Source organism: Oncorhynchus tshawytscha, linkage group LG01 (assembly GCF_018296145.1).
Source record: "Oncorhynchus tshawytscha isolate Ot180627B linkage group LG01, Otsh_v2.0, whole genome shotgun sequence".
In the NCBI taxonomy this organism is placed as follows: Eukaryota; Metazoa; Chordata; class Actinopteri; order Salmoniformes; family Salmonidae; genus Oncorhynchus; species Oncorhynchus tshawytscha.
In genome coordinates this window covers 69438964-69460884 of record NC_056429.1, presented here as the reverse complement: position 1 = coordinate 69460884, position 21921 = coordinate 69438964, and the positions used below count along the sequence as shown (strand labels likewise).

Sequence of the window (21921 nt, the reverse complement as noted above, 5' to 3'; positions counted from 1 at the left end):
AAGAATTGGATGATGAGTCAATTGAGTCAAGAATACATATGAGGAACTTGGTCATTTCTCATTGTCAGACCTTCCTCCCCAGAACACCACTCCCTAGTCATGTCTCAAATGGGTGATACCTGACCAATGCAGGGGTGAGGGTTGAGGAGGAGGAATGACACTTGACCAGTGCAGGTTTGAGACTTGACTACGGGGGGGGTGACATCTGACTGGGAGGAATGACAACATTTATATGTATTCTATAATCCAGACCTCATGTCTGCCTCATTCAACAAGTCATTCTGTTGTGTATGGGAGGTTGTGAAGTTTCAATTAAATACTTTTTTGAAACAGTACTTCTATTTCCAGATAAGTTTTGCAGCTGTCTACTTCCTCTGTCTCCCTCTCTCACCTCTGGCTAAAAATACCACAACATGGGTGTGACATGACCACCCAAATGGCCAGATGGTTTTTGGCTCTGGTTGTGTGGGCGCCAAACTCCCCTCTGAAAGACCCCAAATCCTGGTAATCTATGGTGACATTACAGTCCCTGGCCTGACCCATATAAAGACATTCCTTAAAATTCTCTTGAATAATTAGCACATAATTTAACTTTGCAGGAGATTAACTTTTTTTCTGAAACATGTGTGGTGGCCCACCCCAGGAAGCCTGATGGAAACCCTGCAGCCAGAAGTTATTTAATCCACTGGAATACCCTAGTCTTATATGAAGAATTTTAGCAACCTGGGGGGCAGACAGTGAAATATGATTTTAAACCAAAGCCAAAACCAAAGAGTTCAATCTTGGTTTCATCAGACAAGAGAATCTTGTTACTCATAGTCTGAGAGTCTTTTGGTGCCTTTCGGCAAACTCCAAGCGGGCTGTCATGTGCCTTTTACTGAGCAGTGGCTTCCATCTGGGCACTCTACCATAAAGACCTGATTGGTGGAGTGCTGCAGAGATGGTTGTCCATCTGGAAGTTTCTCCCATCTCCACAGAGAAACTCTAGAGCTCTGTCAGAGTGACTATCGGGTTCTTGGTCACCTCCCTGACCAAGGCCCTTATCTCCTGGTTGCTCAGTTTGGCCGGGCGGATAGCTCTGGGAAGAGCCTTGGTGGTTCCAAACTTCTTCCATTTAAGAATGATGGAGGCCAATGTGTTTTTGGGGACCTTCAATGCTGCAGACATTTTTTGGTACCCTTCCCTAGATCTGTTCTTCGACACAATCCGGTCTCAGCGCTCTACAGACAATTCCTTTGACCTCATGGCTTGGTGGGTGTTTGCTCTGACATGAAATGTCAATTGTGGAACATTATATAGACAGACAGGTGTGTGCCTTTCCAAATCATGTCCAATCAATTCAATTTACCACATGTAGACTCCAATCAAGTTGTAGAATCATCTCAAGGATGATCAATGGAAACAGGATGCACCGGAGCTCGATTTGAGTCTCACATAGCAAAGGGTCTCAATACTTGTGTAAATAAGGTATAAACAACTGTTTTTGCTTTGTCATTATGGGGTATTGTGTCTAGATTGCTGAGGATATTTTTTTATTTAATCCATTTTAGAATAAGGCTGTAAAGTAACCAAAATGTGTAAAAAGTCAAGGGATCTGAATACTTTCCAAAGGCACTGTATGCTGTATGAAACTGTTACTAGTAACACATGACTCAATCTGTAAGTAGGCATATTCAATTAACTGCAAAGTTAGATGGATGTTTCCTCCCATCTTCTGGTCAAACAGGGGATTGGTCCCGGGTTTCTTTCTATAAACCAGGGGTTTCCATGGAGGGCCGAGTGTGCTGGTTGTTGATTTCACCTTTCAATTTGTGTCCAATTAAGACCTATACAACCAGGTGAGGGGAGTACCTAACTAATCAGTGACCTTAATTCATTAATTAGGTACAATGGAGTGAAAACCCGCAGACACTCGGCCCTCCATGGAACGAGTTTGACACATAAATAGTAAACACAACAGGCAAAGTGGTCAGTAAGACAGTCCTGTGCAGCGACACATTAATGTTTTGATTTGTTGAAGTTTTATACAGATTACGTTTTAACACAATGCAATACTACTGATAAATGTTTGTTTTGGCTACATGTATTTGTTTACTTATGGTAATCTACGTTTTGAGAATGTAAATAGTCTGCTACTTTCTTCTTTTTTTTTTTAACCTTTAGTTAACCAGGTAGGCCAGTTGAGAACAAGTTCTCATTTACAACTGCAACCTGGCCAAGATAAAGCATAGCAGTGCGACAAAAACAACAACACAGAGTTACACATAAACAAACTACGCATGTGCGTGCGAAAAGCAACATGTCAGTGCCCTTGAGCATGAAAAATTATAATAAAAACAACGCTCTGTCTTTGGTGATGGCTAGCTAGCTAGCTAGCTCGGATAGGTGAACATCCAGACATACATGTGAATGGAAAATAGTCGTTATGGTTGGGTGACCAGACGTCCCCGTTTTCCGGGGACAGACCCCGTTTTTGGTGGCCTGTCCCCGGCTGGAGCAGTCCCCGGAAATGTCCCCGTTTTTAACTGTGCGTTAAAAACAGACTGCAAAGTGAAATAATATTATACCTGGCAAGACAGGGCAGCAGAGCCTACCGGTTGACGTCTCAGTCGCGTTGTGCTTGTTTCGTCCAGCAGAGGGGGCTGCTCGCTATATCAGCTTCATTCACTCTTCTTCTACTAACTACTTGCTCGCGATAGTTTTAGAGAAAACTGCTGTGGAAAACTCGGCCAGAAGCTAGCAAGTGTCAAGTTAACCCACATCACCACAAACAAACAAAGTTACACTCGTTTGAGATAATGATAATGAGGTAATGATGTCACAATTTATTATATAGATAGATGCTCTGCTTTATAAGGTTTTAAGTAGGTTATGCTAGCTAATGGGAATCTGTTAACCAAAGTATTTTTTCTAATAATGTACTATTTATTATTAAAGATTGGAGAAGGAGAAGGAAAAATTAAGGGAGTGAAGCGAGAATAGTGTGGAAAAGTGAGGTGGAAAGGTAAAGAGAAGGAAATGAAGAAAGAGCAGGAAGACGAGTGAAGAAAAGAGGAGGAGAAGAAAAAGTTAAGAGAGTTAGAAGAGTGACACAAGGAGAGTGAAGAAGAGCAGACAGAGGAGGTACAATGGCTCTTTCCAAGAAACGGAAATGCCATTTTAATGACAACATGATGATAGAATTTCCATTTATACGCTCAGGTCAAGACGATAGAATGGTTAACTGCACCCTTTGTAATTCCTCTTTTTCAATTGGCAGCGGGGGAAGAACGGCAGTGGCAGAACATCAACAGACGAAAAAGCATAAAGCCTATCTGATTGGCCGTGTTGGTATGCCCTCTGTCACCACATTCTTCAAGAAGGTAGAGCCTTCCCAAGAAGAATATGATTTAGCTGTGCAGGAGGGTGTCTTTGCATACCACACTATGCGACACAATCATAGTTACTGATCTATGGACTGCACAGCACAACTGACATGAAAGCTTTATGAGCCAAAGTTTACATGTGCTAGGACAAAATGTGAAGCCATAGTGAGTAACATGTTAGCACCATGGGCAACTATTTTGGTAACACAGGACCTAGACCAGGTTGAATTTGTGTCCCTGTCCATTGATGCGTCCAATCATGGACATGTAACGCTGCTGCCAGTAGTAGTCAGATATTGTAAGATATATGGTGGCAACACATCTGTGGAAACAAAACTGCATGATTTTGTTGAATTGAAAGGAGAAACAGCAGAGGAGATTGCAGCTGAGGTCCTGGTGGTCATCCAAAAATTTAAACTGCAAAACAAAGTCATGGCATTCTCTGCCAACAACACAAATACCAACTTTGGAGGACTGAATAGGCTGGGGAGGGTCAATGTCCATACCAAAGTTAAAAATGCTCTGCAGCGGGAGGTTATTGGCTTAGGTTGTCCTGCCCACATCATTCATAACACAGCCAGAACAGCTTTGGATATAATCCCCCTTGATGTTGAGTACCTGCTCACAAAGATATTTGGAAATTTTCACCGTCAGAATAGAAAGACTTTGTAAGTTTGTAGGCCAGGAGTACAATAACATTTTAGGACACAGCAATGTTCGCTGGCTGTCCATGCTCCCTGCTCTAGAAAGAGTGCTGAAAAGGTATGTGCCATTGAAATCCTTTTTTCTTTCTGAAGACAAATGTCCTGTGAGCAATGTTCGAAGATCCACTGACTGAACTTTGTCTGGCCTTTGTCCATGGAAACTTGACCATATTCAGTGACATGATCAAGATGCTTGAATGCCAGGACCGCTGTGCTGTGGAGTCAGCTGCAATTCTGAGAAACATTGAGGCTAAATTGACTGCAAGATGTGATGACAACTTCATTCCAGTTTTGGTCAGAGGACTTCTGAGAGAGCTAGAGGGAAATGGAGCAATGTCTAAAGAGAGATTTCTCAAAACATCCCAATCATTCTTCACTACGGCTGTGAACTACTTGCAAGCATGGGGAAAGCACACAGATCATCTAAAATATTTACATGGTCTCCTTTTAAAAAGGCAATCTCAGCGTGAAGAGATCCAGAAGGCAGCAGGCACACTGCAGGAAAAATTCCCCAATGTGACCATCAATGAGGATGCATTGTTTGACAAGGTTACTGGCCTGCAAGAGTTCCTAAAGGGGGGGATCGCTTGAAGAATGGAAAACATCTGAGACACCACTTAGTCAGAGATGGAGCACGGTGGAGACACCACTTAGTCAGAGATGGAGCATGGTGGTTACCCACTTCAAAGAGAACGACATCCCACACACTAACCTGGCTAGATTAGTGTCTGTTGTCATGTGCTTACCTGGAAGTCATGTGCTTACCAGTCGAGAGAGTGTTCTCCCAAATGAATGATATATGGACAGCAGCAAGAAATGGGTTCACTGTTCCTACCATCAAGGCCATGCTTATTGTGAAGACAAACTTCAACCTCCCTTGCCAGAAGTTCATGGAGAAGCTGGCCAAAGACAGAGCAATCCTGAAGAAGATACATTCTTCTGAGAAATATATAGATTAGATTGGTAATAATATACTTATACCAATCACATCATCTTCTTATTTCTTTATTATGTTAAGTATTTCACATATACTATTGTCTGTTTTTTCAGTTTTGCTCATGTTCTCTTCTGCTCTCATTCTACCAGGACCACTGAATGGCTGTTCAGATCGGACAGTTCTGTCTTGTCTGTAGTGTTTCTGTAATATAGTTGTTTTCTCTGTCTATCACAATGTGCCTATTAGACTAAATACATTAAACTGGAAATGTCCCCGGTTTTAATTTCAGAAATCTGGTCACCTTACGTTATACTCGACACAACTGCAGCTACAAACTATCCAAAAAGCTTCAGAACGTCATACCACTTCAATTAGCTGTCGTTGTGCAGCGTTAACTAGCATGATAAAATGCTAAACAAATCAACAAATGATATAAATATTTTTCCTATGTTGAATTGAGCCTTTAATGCAAACCATTGTTTAGTGTGGCTTTTACACAAGCTGTCAAAATGCACTTAGAGAACGTGTATGGCCGATCCATAATTTTCTGGAATTTTCCAAGCTGTTTAAAGTCACAGTCAGCTCAGTATATGTAAAATTCTGACCCACTGGAATTGATACAGTGAATAATAAAAAGTGAAATAATATGTCTGTAAACAATTGTTGGAAAAATGACTTGTGTCATGCACGAAGTAGATGTCCTAACAGACTTGCCAAAACGATAGTTTGTTAACAAGAAATTTGTGGAGTGGTTGAAAAAACAAGTTTTAATGACTCCAACCTAAGTGTATGTAAACTTCTGACTTCAACTATATGTCTATAGGCAGCAGCCTCTGATTTGCTGGAGATGGCTGTTTAACAGTCAGTGGTGTATGATAGAATACAATACAGTATATACATATGAAATGGGTGATGCAATATGTAAACACAATTTAAAAGTTACTAAGATACTGCAGAATAGTGTGGAGTGCAGTTTATACTACATATGAGATGAGCAATGCTAGGTACTTAACATTATTACAGTGGCTAGTGATCCATTTCTAAAAGTGGCCAGTGATTCCAAATCTATGTCTATAGGCAGCTGCCCCTGATGTGCTAGTGATGGCTGTTTAGCAATCTGATGGTCTTGAGATAGAAGCTGTTTTTAATTCTATCGGTCCCAGCTTTGATGCAACTGTACTGTACTGACATTCTCAATAATGAGGGGGGAACATGCAGTGGCTCGGGTGGTTGATGACCTTGATTATCACTTTGGCCTTCCTTTGGCATCGGGTGCTGTAGGTGTCTAGGAGGGTGGGAAATTGCCCCCGGTAATGCGTTGGGCAGACCGCACCACCCTCTGGAGAGCTTTGCGGATGTGGGCGGTGCAGTTGCCGTACCAGGTGATGATACAGCCTGACAGGATGCTCTCAATTGTGCATCTGTAAATGTTAGTGAGGGTTTTAGGTTTTAAGTTTAAAAAATGTAGCCTCCTGAGGTTGAAGAGGCGCTGTTGTGCCTTCTTCACCACACTGCCTGTGTGGGTGGACCATCTCAGTTTGTCAGTGATGTGTACGCCAAGGAACTTGAAGCTTTCCACCTACTCCACTGCGGTCCCATCGATGTGGATAGGGGGGTGCTCCCTCTGCTGTTTCCTGAAGTCCACGATCATCTCCTTAGTTTTGTTGACATTGAGTGAGAAGTTATTTTCCTGGGACCACACTCCCAGAGCCCTCACCTCCTCCCTGTAGGCTGTCTCATCGTTGGTAATCAAGCCTACTACTGTTGTGTTGTCTGCAAACTTGATGATTGAGTTGGAGGCGTGCTTGTCCACGCAGTCATGGGTGAACAGGGAGTTCAGGAGGGGGCTGAGCACACACCCTTGTGGAGCCCCAGTGTTGAGGATCAGCGAAGAGGAGGTGTTGTTTCCTACCTTCCCCATATGGGGGCAACCCGTCAGGAAGTCCAGGACCTAGTTGCACGGGACAGGGTTCAGGCCCAGGGCCTCGAGCTTGATGATGAGCTTGGAGGGTACTATGGTGTTGAATGCTGAGCTATAGTCAATGAACAGCATTCGGGCCTCCCGTGTGGCGTAGTGGTCTAAGGCACTGCATCGCAGTGCTAGCTGTGCCACTAGAGATTCTGGGTTTGAGTCCAGGCTCTGTTGCAGCCGGCCGCAACTGGAAGGCCCATGGGACGGCGCACAATTGGCCCAGAGTCGTCCGGGTTAGGGAGGGTTTTGCCATGCACTAGCAACTCCTGTGGCGGGCCGGGGCGCAGAGCACGCTGAAACGGTCGCCAGGTGCACGGTGTTTCCTCCGACACATTGGTGAACATGGCTTCCTTGGTTGGATCGGAGGACGCATGGCTCTCGACCTTCGCCTCTCGCGAGTCCGTATGGAAGTTCCAGTGATGAGTCAAGATTGTAACTACTACCAATTGGATACCATGAAATTGGGGAGAAAAAAGGGGTGAAAATAACAACAACAAAAAAAGACAAAAAATTAACAACATTCTTTTACTGTATGCCTCTTGTTCAGATGGGACAGGGCAGTGTGCAGTGTGGTGGCGATTGCATCGTCTTTGGATCTAGTGGGGCAGTAAGCAAATTGAAGAGGGTGTAGGGTGGCAGGTAAGGTGGAGCTGATATGATCCTTGACTAGTCTCTCAAAGCACTTCATGATGACGGAGGTGAGTGCTACGGGGCGATAGTCATTTAGTTCAGTTACATTTTCTTTCTTAGGTACAGGGACAATGGTGGCCATCTTGAAGAATGTGTGGACAACAGACTGGGATAGGGAGAGATTGAATATATCTGTGAACACACCAGCCAGCTGGTCTGCACATGCTCTGAGGACATGGCTAGGGATACCGTCTGGTCCGGCAGCCTTGCGAGGGTTAACACGCTTAAATGTCTTACTTACATCAACCACGGAGAAGGGGAGCCCACAGACCTTGATAGCGGGTTGCATCGGTGGCACTGTATTATCCTCAAAGCGAGCGAAGAAGGTGTTTAGCCTGTTCGGAAGCAAGACGTTGGTGTCTGCGACGTGGATGGTTTTCCCTTTATAATCCGTGATTGTCTGTAGACCCTGCCACATACGTCTTGTGTCTGAGCCTTTGAACTGGGACTCAACTTTGTCCCTATACTGACATTTAGCCTGCTTGATTGCTTTGCGGAGTAAATAAATACACTGTTCGTATTCTTCCATATTCCCAGTCTTCTTTCCCTGGTTAAATGCGGTGGTTCGGGCTTTCAGTTTTGCACGAATGCTCCCATGTTTCTTCGCCCAAAGCAAGTCTCTTCTTCTTATTGGTGTCCCTTAGTAGTGTTTTATTTTGCAGTAATTCGACCATAAAGGCCTGACTCAAACAGTCTTCTCTGTTACTTGAACTCCGTGAAGCATTTACTTGGGCAGCAATTTCTGAGGCTGGTAACTCTAATGAACTTATCCTCTGCAGCAGAAGTAACTCTGGGTCTTCTGCTGGGCCCTTGAATGAGTAGGTGTGTCCAAACATTTGACCTGTACTGTATATAAAAAAACATGTTTTATCTCAGTAATGTTGTGAAGAGGTTAATTTGCAGAATGAGAGGTTTCTCTGGGTCTTCCATTCCTGTGGCGGTCCTCATGAGAGCCAGTTTCATCATAGCGTTTGATGGTTTTTGCGACTGCACTTGAAGAAACTTTAAAAGTTCCTGAAATTTTCCAGATTGACTGACCTTCACGTCTTAAAGTAATGATGGACTGTCGTTTCTCTTTGTTAATTTGAGCTATTCTTGGACTTGGTCTTTTACCAAATAGGGATATCTTCTGTATACTTTTTTGATTACTTCATGATTCCATATGTGTTATTTAATTGTTTTGATGTCTTCACTGTTATTCTACAATGTAGCATGAGTAGGTGTTCTAAAACCTTTGACCAATAGTGTATTTCTAACAAAAAATAAAAAACATTGCACCAATATTTTAACGAATCACCTCTACCTCGGTGTATTTCTATTGTATTTGCAAAGAAAGATAACTGGTACATGTTTGAAATGGTCGAAAAAAATGTAGTGGGTCTTATGCGGTTTAAGCTCTGACGTCAGACTTCCGTTTGCGCTTTTCTGTTCTCCCATTGGTTCCCCGGTTTAAAGGTAACTTCCCTCATTGGTTTGTGACATTTTGGATACGGATTTCAAAGGTGCAGCGAACTGGCGCGTTTTCCATATTTTCCTCATTCAAGCATCAAGAAAGTTTCCGAACCCAGTCTAGATGCTAATGTCGGTGGCAGACCAGAAATAGGTGAAGTTACCTTAAAGGTATGCAATATTTTTCTTACCTCAATCAACAACTGTGTTGTTAAGTTGTTTGCTAGGCTAATAGCTATTACTCATTTGATTCAGGCTAGTTACGCACAACTTTTGAAGTTTATTTGAGAAAGCACATCCTTCTAGCCATGATGACCCTAGTTTTGTTACAATATTAGCTAGCTAACGCTACTCCTTGCCAACTTGTCTACATAGCTAGTTAGCTGCTTGACTAACTAGCTAACTAGCGGTAGCTAGCCATACCTGGCCTAGCTATGTCACTGTAGTTATCTAACGTTAGTTAACTGTGTAGGTAACTTAACTAGGCAGTTGTACGATTAGCAATAGTTGGCTAACTACATGTATATTTTTGACGTCGTTATAGTTACAGATTTTTGTTTTAAATCCACTTAAGTTAGCTACTCAAAATTAGACTAGTTAGCATTACCAATGACATTGGCTATCCTATGAATATAGCTAACGTGATGGTGGAAACGACTATAACTATTACAATGATTTAATACGTTATGGTACGTTAAATGCTTATTTTGTACTAAATTACTATGCATGTAACATTAGTTAGTTAGCTATTGTGATATCAAAGACCGTAATGCCAAATTAGTTGGCTACCTAGCTATGCTACAAAGTAAATTTGGGGGGGAAAAGGAAGGCGCACTATGGAGATATTGCAGCTAGTTAGCAACTTCTTGATAACTAAGTGTATGGTAAATTGGTTTAACGTTAATGTTTTGTTTTAGAATTTAGCTATATCGAGTAACTGAGTGGGGCAATACACTGGTTTGAAACTTATGTACTGTAGCTAGCCAGTTTGGCGCGTTTTGATTGTGAGATGGAACTGACTAATGACTTCTCTTCTGGCTCAGGGATACAGTTTGAAGTCAATGAAAAATGAAGTGTCAGTCCAACAACAATGAACTCCGGTTTGCATGCGACATGGAGAAACATGTCACATACAAGGAGTCAGGCCTCTCAACCTCACCACTCATGGGATGCATCCAATTAGTAGTCAAACAACTCTCTCCAGGTCTCACCTCTGCCAACATTTGCCTCAACGATGATGTGCAAGGTGTTCACAATAAGGAGAACAACCAATATGACCGTATCCTTGACGAGGTGAACCTAGGCTGTGAAGCACTCGAGGACAGTGGTTACCTGTCTTTACAGAACAGCCAGATGGAGGACTTTTATAATGTTAAGGAACAAGGGGAGTCTCTAGGACTGGAGATATTCTCCCCATGTACTCCAGTTGCTGATTGTCACAAGGCTAAGCACTCTGCCTCTCAACTCCCCATACTGAAGTTTCAACATGCCATCTGCCAAGAACTCACCAATAGCTTCAAGAGGACCCAGAGCTATGACTGGACTGTCATTAGCTGGCTAGCAGAGGACTCTGGCCTTGAAAGGGTTATTGGTGGGAACATGGGCCTTGAGTGTATGGATGTTTTAAAAGCTCTGCTGGAGAGGGACATGAAGCACATCCTAACCAGGATCCTGCGTCTTCTTGATGTTGACTTGATAAGGTAAACATTTGACCTTTACTGCTCTTATGATTTTAGAGGTTTTTCAACGTGAAAATGGTTTTGTACTCATCATATGTTCATGGTGGTTTTTGTTTTCTTCACAGCTGTAGAAAAGTGAGCAAGAGCTGGAGAAAAATAATCTGTCAAGACAAGTCTGCACTCCGTAAATGTGACCAAGCTGAACAGAGACTACAGGTAAGTGCTAACATTTTAAATGGATGTCATGTATAACAGAGACTACAGGTAAGTGCTAACATTTTAAATGGATGTCATGTATATCAGGTAGAGGTCGAACAATTATGATTTTTCAACGCCAATACAGATTATTGGAGGACCCCAAAAAACAGATTTTTTATATATATTTGTAATAATGACAATTGCAACAATACTGAATGAACACTTATTCTAACTTAATATAATATATCAATAAAATCAATTTAGTTTCAAATAAATAATGAAACATGTTCAATTTGGTTTAAATAATGCAATAAACAAAGTGTTGGAGAAAGTAAAAGTGAAATATGTGCCATGTAAAAAAAAAAGCTACGGTTTAAGTTCCTTGCTCAGAACATACGAAAGCTGGTGGTTCCTTTTATTAACATGAGTCTTCAATGTTCCCAGGTAAGAAGTTTTAGGTTGTAGTTATTATAGGACTATTTCTCTCTACCATTTGTATTTCATATACCTTTGACTATTGGATGTTTAGTATTGCCAGCCTACTCTTGGGAGTTGATAGGCTTGAAGTCATAAACAGTGCAATGCTTGAATCACAGCGAAGAGCTGCTGGCAAACGCAGGAAACTGCTGTTTGAATGAATGCTTACGAGCCTGCTGCTGCCTACCACCGCTCAGTCAGACTGCTCTATCAAATCATAGACTTAACAAAACGTTTATTCTTTCAGTGAAATACGGAACCATTCCGTATTTTATCTAACGGGTGGCATCCCTAAGTCTAAATATTGCTGTTACATTGCACAACCTATGTCATGATTATGTAAAATTCTGGCAAATTAATTACGGTCTTTGTTAGAAAGAACTGGTCTTCACACAGTTCGCAACGAGCCAAGCGGCCCAAACTGCTGCATATACCCTGACTGCTTGCACGGAACGCAAGAGAAGTGACACAATTTCCCTAGTTAAAAGAAATTCATGGTAGCAGGCAATATGAACTAAATACGCAGGTTTAAAAATATATACTTGTGTATTGATTTTAAGAAAGACGTTGATGTTTATCGTTGGGTACACATTGGTGCAACGACAGTGCTCTTTTCGCGAATGCGCTTGTTAAGTCACCTGTTTGGCAAAGTAGGCTGTGATTCAAAGACAAATTAACAGGCACTGCATCAATTATATGCAACGCAGGACAAGCTAGATAAACTACTAATATCATCAACCATGTGTAGTTAGCTAGTGATTATGATAAGGTTGTTTGTTTTTTATAAGATGCGTTTAATGCTAGCTAGCACCTTACTGTGGCTCCTTGCTGCACTTGCATCAGGTGGTCAGCCTGCCACGCAGTCTCCTCGTGGAGTGCAATGTAATCGGCCATAATCGGTGTCCAAAAAGGCAAATTACCGACTGTTATGACAATTTGAAGTCGGTCCTCATTAATCGGCCAGTCCGATTAATCGGTCAACCTCTAATATCAGGTATCAATGCTTTCAATTCACATTGACAGTTTCGTTTTTTAAGCTTGCAGGGGCTCCCAACTTTGCTGATATGTTTGATATTTACATTTATTTAGAGGCCCTTTGCAGTACTTCAATCTTAATTGCCTAACCATAGGGTAATCCACTGCATGAGTGTTGTATGCTAAATAGCAATGTCCTTTTTTGTTATAGGACTCAAGAATCCCCGTAGGACTGGAGAATGTGGGTTTTTTGACGAGAGACACCACCCTGTCCAGGGTTGTAATGTCCTGTATGCAGAGAGTAGCTTCAATCCCTATCCAGAAGTCTACCAAGAGGATGCTCTCCCAGAGAGCATGCACGCAGGCGCCATACTGCTCCCACCAATCTCGCTTCAGAGAATACCAGGAGGTGAGGGTTCCTCTATTCACTTTGCATATGAAGGTTCAAAGGACATGATGGTGCTCAGTGTGTGTGTACTTATTGGGTTGGTCACCTTCCAATCAGTTCCAAAAAAGTAATTGACATTATGTTCATGTTACCTATGATCCATATTGTGAGTTATACTCTGTAGCCTGATACATTGTTTGGTTGTGTTCTCTAGGCTGCCAGTTCGCTGAAGCAGCACGAGTCGCTGAAGCCCTGTAAGCGCTGCGGCTCTCCAGCCAAGCACAATGCAGACGCAATGAGGGCCACCTGTACCCGCTTTAGTTGTGCCTTTGACTTCTGCACCCAGTGCCAGGGCCCCTTCCACGGCTCCTCAACCTGCTGCACCCGGCTGACATGGCGGCCTAGCAGCCCCACAACCACCCCCATCCTCATTGGCAGCGCTCGCAGCAAGAGGAACGTCAGGCGCCTGTGAGATGAACGCAGCCTGGGATAAGACCCAATCGCTCACCTTTTAAAACAAACATAATTTTTATGGAATATTTGTTTTATTCATAGCCCTTTTAGCCCACTACCGCCTCCGCTGAAGACCAAAGGTATCTCGGCTATTGGAATACTCTGCATTAAGAGTAGACTGTATTGAGGCAATCAAGTGATTCCAGTTGTCAGAAAGCGACAATCGTACTGCAAGCCCAAAAAAAGAACATCCCACTGGATGCAGAGGAATTTTTCCTAGACTTGTATTTTTCTGAATGAAATGTCCTTGTCGTATATTTGTACATATTTTAAATGTGAGATATGTAAATATTTATTGTTTAAATAAATGTCTCTTGGGATTTAAGAACTGATCTTTTATTTTTCAAAGCCACATACTACCAGAAACCTTGTAATACGCACCAACTTTCTTTCAGAATTTATCAAGAAGAACACATGTTACAATGCCAATAAGGGTATGAAAGTTACATCATACTTCCAGGGTCAGTTCCCAGATTTTCTTTTCAAGGGGCTTGACAATTATATCTTAATTTGTGAAAATGCAGCCGTTTAAAAATATATATGTATACAATATATTTGTATTAGTTTACTTCTGCCAGATACTTAAGTTATTGTGCTGAAGACCATTGTGCTATGTATTTGTCAATTGAAGACTATCCCAAAAGCCTACAAAAGTTCAAAAACTACAAAGCTACTTCCTGGAAAATGACATCACTATCATACATTTTTTGCCACTTGCTTCAAAAGCTGTAACAACTAGTGAAACTAAGCCATTCAGCCATTAGATGGTGCCATAGTGTAGCTCTAAAAACCTCCTAGCTCACTATCTGGAAAGATTAAGGAATTTAGAAGACAACATATAGCTGAAAACAGCCAGTATTTATGCACACTTAATGGTGATTTAATGATTCATGCTTATAGTACTGGTATTTTCCAATAACAAAATTGCATTCAATGTGTAGGCTTATCTGAAAAGTAAGGTCTTCTACAGTTCAGTGACGGAGTAGCTTGAGGTCGATGGTACAGCCAGGGAGGGAGAAACAGTCTGCTAGGCAGGCCCAGAGCTCTTCATCAGGCACCTCCGTTTCTGTCCTCTGTAGGTAGGCTGGAACAGATCTACCACCGAAAGTGTAGCACCCACCTACCTATTAGGGGCATTTCAATTCATAATTGTGATTGTTATTTAACTAGGCAAGTCAGTTAAGATCAAATTCTTACTTACAATGAATGATGGCCTACCCTGGCCAGACCTGGATGATGCTGGGCCAATTGTGCACCCGCCCTATGGGACTCCCAATCACAGCCAGATGTGATACAGCCTGGATTTGAACAAGGTACTGTAGTGACGCCTCTTGCACTGAGATGCAGTGCCTTAGACCACTGCACCACTCATGATATGTAACATGTTCAATTAAAATGTCTGGATAGTACAGTTTCTCCACAGTCTGACTGAAATTGGTTTCATAGGCTCCATTTCCTGGTTGAAATAATCAGTGGTGCACAGAATATTCCTGTGAAATGAGAAGGGACAAGAAATATAATGCGTCATGAAGAGAGGTTGTTTTCTGGGTATGTTTTAGAGGCTCAAATTTAGGTGGTAAGCCTACATATCTTTCAATAGTGATTAGTGATGCCAATCTACATATTTTTTTTATGCCGATTAGTGATGCCGAATACAATGTGTGACCACATGAAACATGCTTTCTGTGCATTAAAAGCATTTTGCTGTCATTTAAAAGGGTTGCCATTGTTTTTCTCCTGCAGACCCAAAACATCAGTGTTTTTTCCAATTAGCCTCCCCCTCAGTGTGCGTCTGCCCCTTCCATCAGTGTCTGGCCACAGTTGTGTCAGCTCCCTCTGTGCACCTCTATCCTGGGGCTGCACTCTTTAGCTGCCTGCTACACAAAATGTCAATGTCCAGTTGACTGTTCTATCACTGTCCCTAAATGGCCTGCCAGCTGTGGTGACAAGTAGCTATTTTTGTGACTTCCCCCTCCTGCTCTGGGCAACGACAACAGTGGAGGAACTAAATGTAGCACTACCACCTCTCAACCGCCCCCTGCTTATTTCTTCCACTAATTGATTGGAGGGTATGGGCAAAGGAGAAAAAAATCATTCATATATGTAGAGTATACAAACAAGAAAATAAGATGCCCAAGGTTACAACTGTATCTGTTTGCTATGTGTCAAACATGGCTGTTGATTGGGATTTTCTGATTATGTTGACTCTTTCTCACATATACAGATGCATTCTTATTCTAATCTAGATAGTTTCTTAACGTGAGTAAAGCCATGCAAATTGAATTAAATGTTTAACGGATGCCCCAAATGCCATCATCTTTCAGGACACTGCATTTGACTGCGTATGTATCAGATGGCCTTTTTGCTCTCAGTACACCAGATAATTGATCTCTTAGCTGCCCTTTCCAGGACAGAGAACCACATGGGTCTTTCATTACTCTGATTTATTGAACTCCAGCGACACTGGGACACTTCTCCAAATGAAAGCTCATAATTGAAGTAATTAGACTTTCACACAATCAGGTGTTTTCCTATCGTTTACCATCCCTGTTTACGTCAACAGTGGAATTGTGAATGAGTCATACAAGGCTTGTAACTAGTAACTACAGTAACTTAATTTCACTGATCTGATTCAGACAATTTTCTGATATTAGCCTTTTTTCTGCCACAACAAAACAGACAATTTCCATGATTGTGTTTGTCAACATCTGCAACAAGAGTCTTATGTACCAGCAATACTTGCCCTGTTTCCACAAAGATGCATAGGTAGATACACTATAGATACACTATATACAGTACATACAAGTATGTGTTGACTCCTTCAAATTAGTCGATTTGGCTATTTCAGCCACACCTGCTGCTGACAGGTGTATACAATCAAGCACACAGCCATGCAATCTCCATAGACAAACATTGGCAGTAGAATGGACTTACTGAAGAGCTCAGTGACATAGGATGCCACCTTTCCAACAAGTCAGTTTGTAAAATTTCTACCCTGTTAGAGCTGCCCCGGATAACTGGAAGTGATGTTATTGTGAAGTGGAAATGTCTTGGAGCACAAATGGCTCAGCTGTGAAGTGGTAGGCCACACAAGCACACAGAACGGGACAGCGAAGTGCGTAGTGCGTAAAAATCATCTGTCCTCGGTTGCAACACCCACGAATGAGTTCCAAACTGCCTCTGGAAGCAACGTCAGCACAAGAACTGTTTGTCGGGAGCTTAACGGGTTTGTCCGAGCAGCCACACACAAGCCTAGATCATCATGCGCAATGCCAAGCGTCGTCTGGAATGGTGTAAAGCTTGCCGCCATTGGACTCTGGAGAAGTGGCAACGCGTTCTCTGAAGTGATGAATCACGCTTCCTCATCTGGCAGTCAGACGAATCTGGGTTTGGAGGATACCGGGAAAATGCTACCTGCCCCAATGCATAGTGCCAACTGTAAAGTTTGGTGTAGGAGGAATAATGGTCTGGGGCTGTTTTTAATGGTTCAGGCTAGGCCCCTTATTCCCAATGAAGGGAAATCTTAACACTACAGCATACAATTACATTTTAAATGATTATGTGGTTCCAACTTTGTCGCAACAGTTTGGGGAAGGCCCTTTCCTGTTTCAGCATGACAATGCCCTTGTGCACGAAGTGAGGTCAATACAGAAATGGTTTGTCTAGATCGGTGTGGAAGAACTTGACTGGCCTGCACAGAGCCCTAACCTCAACCCCATCGAACACCTTTGGGATTAATTGGAACGTCGACTGCGAGCCAGGCCTAATCGCCCAACATCAGTGCCCAATAAGTCAATGCAGCAATATTCAAACATCTAGTGGAAAGCCTTCCCAGAAGAGTGTTGTTATAGCAGCAAAGGGGGGACCAACTTCATTTGGGCACCTTTACTACACAGAACCCTACTAATCCATCACGGTTGGTCTGCCGACGGAACCACACGAGGAGGCTCTGCACGAGGAGGCTACAACAGACTTCTTCCGTCGCGACGTACCTCTAAGACCCTTCTGCTAGCTGCTAGCCCCGGCCCGCTAGCTGTCTGAATCGCCATGTCTCCAGCCAGCTTAACTATTCACTGGAACCCTATGATCACTCGGCTACGCATGCCTGTCCCTAATGTCAATATGCCTTGTCCATTGCTGTTCTGGTTAGTGAATATTTTCTTATTTCACTGTAGAGCCTCTAGCCCTGCTCAATATGCCTTAGCTAACCCTTCAGTTCCACCTCCCACACATGTGGTGACATCACCTGGTTTAAATGATGTTTCTAGAGACAATTTCATCGTCACTCTATGCCTAGGTTTACCTCCACTGTATTCACATCCTACCATACCTTTGTCTATACATTATGCCTTGAATCTATTATATCACACACAGAAACCTGCTCCTTTTACTCTCTGTTCTGAATGTACTAGACGACTAGTTCTTATAGCCTTTAGCCGTACCCTTATCCTACTCCTCCTCTGTTCCTCTGGTGATGTAGAGGTTAATCGAGGCCCAGCAATGCCTAGCTCCACTCCCATTCCCCAGGCGCTCTCATTTGTTGACTTCTGTAACCGTAAAAGCCTTGGTTTCATGCATGTTAACATTAGAAGCCTCCTCCCCAAATTTGTTTTATTCACTGCCTTAGCACACTCTGCCAACCCAGATGTCCTAGCCGTGTCTGAATCCTGGTTTAGGAAGACCACCAAACACCCTGAAATTTCCATCCCTAACTATAACATTTTCCGACAAGATAGAACTGCCAAAGGGGGCGGAGTGGCAATCTACTACAGATATAGTCTGCAGAGTTCTGTAATACTATCCAGGTCTGTACCCAAACAATTCAAACTTCTACTTCTAAAAATCCACCTTTCCAGAAACAAATCTCTCACTGTTGCTGCTTGCTATAGACCACCCTCTGCCCCCAGCTGTGCCCTGGACACCATATGTGAATTGATTGCCCCCCATCTATCTTCAGAGCTCGTGCTGCTAGGAGACCTAAACTGGTACATGCTTAACACCCCAGCCATCCTACAATCTAAGCTTGATGCCCTCAATCTCACACAAATTATCAATGAACCTACCAGGTACAACCCCAAATCCGTCAACACGGGCACCCTCATAGATATCATCCTAACCAACTTGCCCTCCAAATACAACTCTGCTGTCTTCAACCAAGATCTCAGCGATCACTGCCTCGTTGCCTGCATCCGTAATGGGTCTGCGGTCAAACGACCACCCCTTATCACTGTCAAACGCTCCCGAAAACACTTCAGCGAGCAGGCCTTTCTAATTGACCTGGCCCGGGTATCCTGGAAGGATATTGACCTCATCCTGTCAGTAGAGGATGTCTGGTTATTCTTTAAAAGTGCCTTCCTCACCATCTTAAATAAGCATGCCCCATTCAAAAAAATGTAGAACCAGGAAAAGATATAGCCCTTGGTTCACTCCAGACCTGACTGCCCTTGACCAGCACTAAAACATCCTGTTGCGTACTGCATTAGCATCAAATAGCCCCCGTGATATGCAACTTTTCAGGGATGTTAGGAACCAATATACACAAGCAGTTAGGAAAGCTAAGGCTAGCTTCTTCAAACAGAAGTTTGCATCCTGTAGCACAAACTCAAAAAAGTTCTGGGACACTGTAAATCCATGGAGAATAATAGCACCTCCTCCCAGCTGCCCACTGCACTGAGGCTAGGAAAAACTGTCACCACCGATAAATCCACGATAATTGAGAATTTCAATAAGCATTTTTCTATGGCTGGCCGTGCATTCCACCTGGCTACCGCTACTCCGGTCAACTGCCCTGCACCCCCCACAGCAACTCGCCCAAGCCTCCCCATTTCTCCTTCACCCAAATCCAGATAGCTGATGTACTGAAAGAGCTGCAAAATCTGGACCCTACAAATCAGCCGGGCTAGACAATCTGGACCCTCTCTTTCTAAAGGTGCTATTATCTGCCGAAATTGTTGCAACCCCTATTACTAACCTGTTCAACCTCTCTTTCGTATCATCTGAGATCCCCAAAGATTGGAAAGCTGCCGCGGTCATCCCCCTCTTCAAAGGGGGAGACACTCTAGACCCAAACTGCTACAGACCTATACCTACCCTGCATTTCTATGGTCTTTGAAAGCCAAGTTAACAAACAGACCACAGACCATTTTGAATCCCACCGTACCTTCTCCGCTATGCAATCTGGCTTCCGAGCTGGTCATAGGTGCACTTCAGCCATGCTCAAGGTCCTAAACGATATCATAACTGCCATCGATAAGAGACAATACCGTGCAGCCGTATTCATTGACCTGGCCAAGGCTTTCGAATCTGTTAATCACCACATTCTTATCGGCAGACTCAACAGCCTTGGTTTCTCAAATGACTGCTTCGCCTGGTTCACCAACTACTTCTCTGATAGAGTTCAGTGTGTCAAATCGGAGGGCCTGTTGTCCGGACCACTGGCAGTCTCTATGGGGGTGCCACAGGATTTAATTATCGGGCCGACTCTCTTCTCTGTATACATCAATGATGTCGCTCTTGCTGCTGGTGACTCTCTGATCCATCTCTACACTGACGACACCATTCGGTATACTTCTGGCCCTTCTTTGGACACTGTGCTAACTAACCTCCAGACGAGCTTCAATGCCATACAACTCTCCTTCCGTGGCCTCCAACTGCTCTTAAATGCAAGTAAAACGAAATGCATGCTCTTCAACCGATTGCTACCCGCACCTGCCCGCCTGTCCAGCATCACTACTCTGGACAGTTCTGTCCTAGAATATGTGGACAACTACAAATACTTAGGTGTCTGGTTAGACTGTAAACTCTCCTTCCAGACCCACGTTAAGCATCTCCAATCCAAAATTAAATCTACAATCGGCTTCCTATTTCGCAACAAAGCATCCTTCACTCATGCTGCCAAACATACCCTCGTAAAACTGACTATCCTACCAATCCTCGACTTCGGTGATGTAATTTACAAAATAGCCTCCAACACTCTACTAAACAAATTGGATGTGGTCTATCACAGTGCCACCCATTTTGTCACCAAATCCCCATATACTACCCACCACTGCGACCTGTACGCTCTCGTTGGCTGGCCCTCGCTTCATACTCGTCGCCAAACCTTCTAGCTCCAGTGTTTAATTGCTATATTGTAATTACCTCGCCACTATGGCCTATTTTATTGCCTTACCTCCCTTATCCTGTCTAGGACTGGGGTTCCGCTAGAATCATGTAGTAACCAAAAAGGTGTTAAACAAATCAAAATATATTTTATATTTGAGATCCTTCAAAGTAGCCACACTTTGCCTTGAAGACAACTTTACACACTCTTGGCAGTCTCTCAACCAGCTTCATGAGGAAGTCACCTGGAATGCATTTATATTATCTTACCTCATTTGCACACACTGTATATATACTTTTTTTCTACTGTATTATTGACTGTATGTTTGTTTGTTCCATGTGTTACTCTGTGTTGTTGTATGTGTTTCGAACTGCTTTGCTTTATCTTGGCCAGGTCGCAGTTGTAAATGAGAACTTGTTCTCAACTATCCTACCTGGTTAAATAAAGGTTAATTTTTTTTTAAATAAATGAATGCCCATGATTTTGGAATGAGATGTTCGACGAGCATGTTTCCACATATGTTTGGCCATGTAGTGTATGATGTGTGTGTCAGACCTTCAGGTTTGCCATGGCCTTATAGAGCAATTTGACAGTCTGGAACCCAGCACCCAGAGACAACAGCCTATACAATTAGCCTGAAGAACAGTTTCATGGGGAATTCTAAACATTTAGAGGAATTCTAAACATGTTCCTCTGTAGTGTGGCTGAGGGGGCATTGTGATCTACAGATCTTCCACTCTACTAGAACATTGGGGTAATGCTGGCTGTTTGGGTAATTTCGCTAGCCTGACAACCCATCCATATCGCTCCAGTCAAACGCCACGGCCATTAGTGTTTCTGAATTTCCTTTCCTCCCCAATGTCTTGTAGTGAACACAACCGGACCCGTCTGATTGGTCACAGAAACCGATGGGTTTGCCAGAGCCGGCCTAAACAAATCATGAATCACATTAAATACAGTACCCGCGAAGGGCCTCCCGAGTGGTGCAGCTGTCTAAGGTGTCACTACAGACCCGTGTTCGATCCCAGGCTGTGTCACAACTTGCTGTGATCGGGAGTCCCATAGGGCGGCGCACAATTGGCCCAGCATCATCTGGGTTAGGGGAGGGTTTGGCCGAGAGGGCTTTACTTTGGCCCATCGCACTCTAGCGACTCCTTGTGGCAGGCCGGGCACCTGCAGGCTGACATCGGGGGTAGGTTGAATGGTGTTTCCTCCGACACATTGGTGCGGTTGGCTTCCGGGTTAAGCCGGCAAGTGTTAAGAAGCGCAGTTTGGCAGTTCATGTTTTGGAGGACGCATGACTTGACCTTTGCCTCCCGAGCCCGTTGGGGAGTTGCAGCGATAAGACAAGATTGAAAAGGGGGGTAAAATACATTTAAAAAAAATAAAAGACGGTAACCTACAGCAGGCTAGACCTAATATTCGACATCTTACAGGCACTTCTCAGGATACAACACCAAGCCATAAGAACT

General features: G+C 43.2%; 2 protein-coding genes across 2 annotated transcripts in view; one reads left to right on the top strand and one right to left on the bottom strand.

Annotated features, from left to right (window-relative positions):
- Positions 1 to 2592, bottom strand: part of LOC112255674 (equilibrative nucleoside transporter 1) — a 67424-nt gene extending 64832 nt beyond the window's left edge. The window contains exon 1 of the mRNA XM_024428562.2: positions 2568 to 2592. The gene's annotated coding sequence lies outside the window, so the exon portion shown is untranslated. The remainder of the gene's footprint in view (positions 1 to 2567) is intronic.
- A 6537-nt stretch (positions 2593 to 9129) lies between these two features.
- Positions 9130 to 13669, top strand: LOC112255663 (F-box only protein 5). The gene is made up of 5 exons (XM_024428540.1): positions 9130 to 9288; positions 10161 to 10817; positions 10922 to 11012; positions 12658 to 12855; positions 13049 to 13669. The coding sequence occupies exons 2-5, from the start codon at positions 10186 to 10188 to the stop codon at positions 13304 to 13306; spliced, it is 1179 nt and encodes a 392-aa protein (XP_024284308.1). The 5' UTR covers positions 9130 to 9288; positions 10161 to 10185; the 3' UTR covers positions 13307 to 13669.
- The last annotated feature ends 8252 nt before the right edge of the window (positions 13670 to 21921 follow it).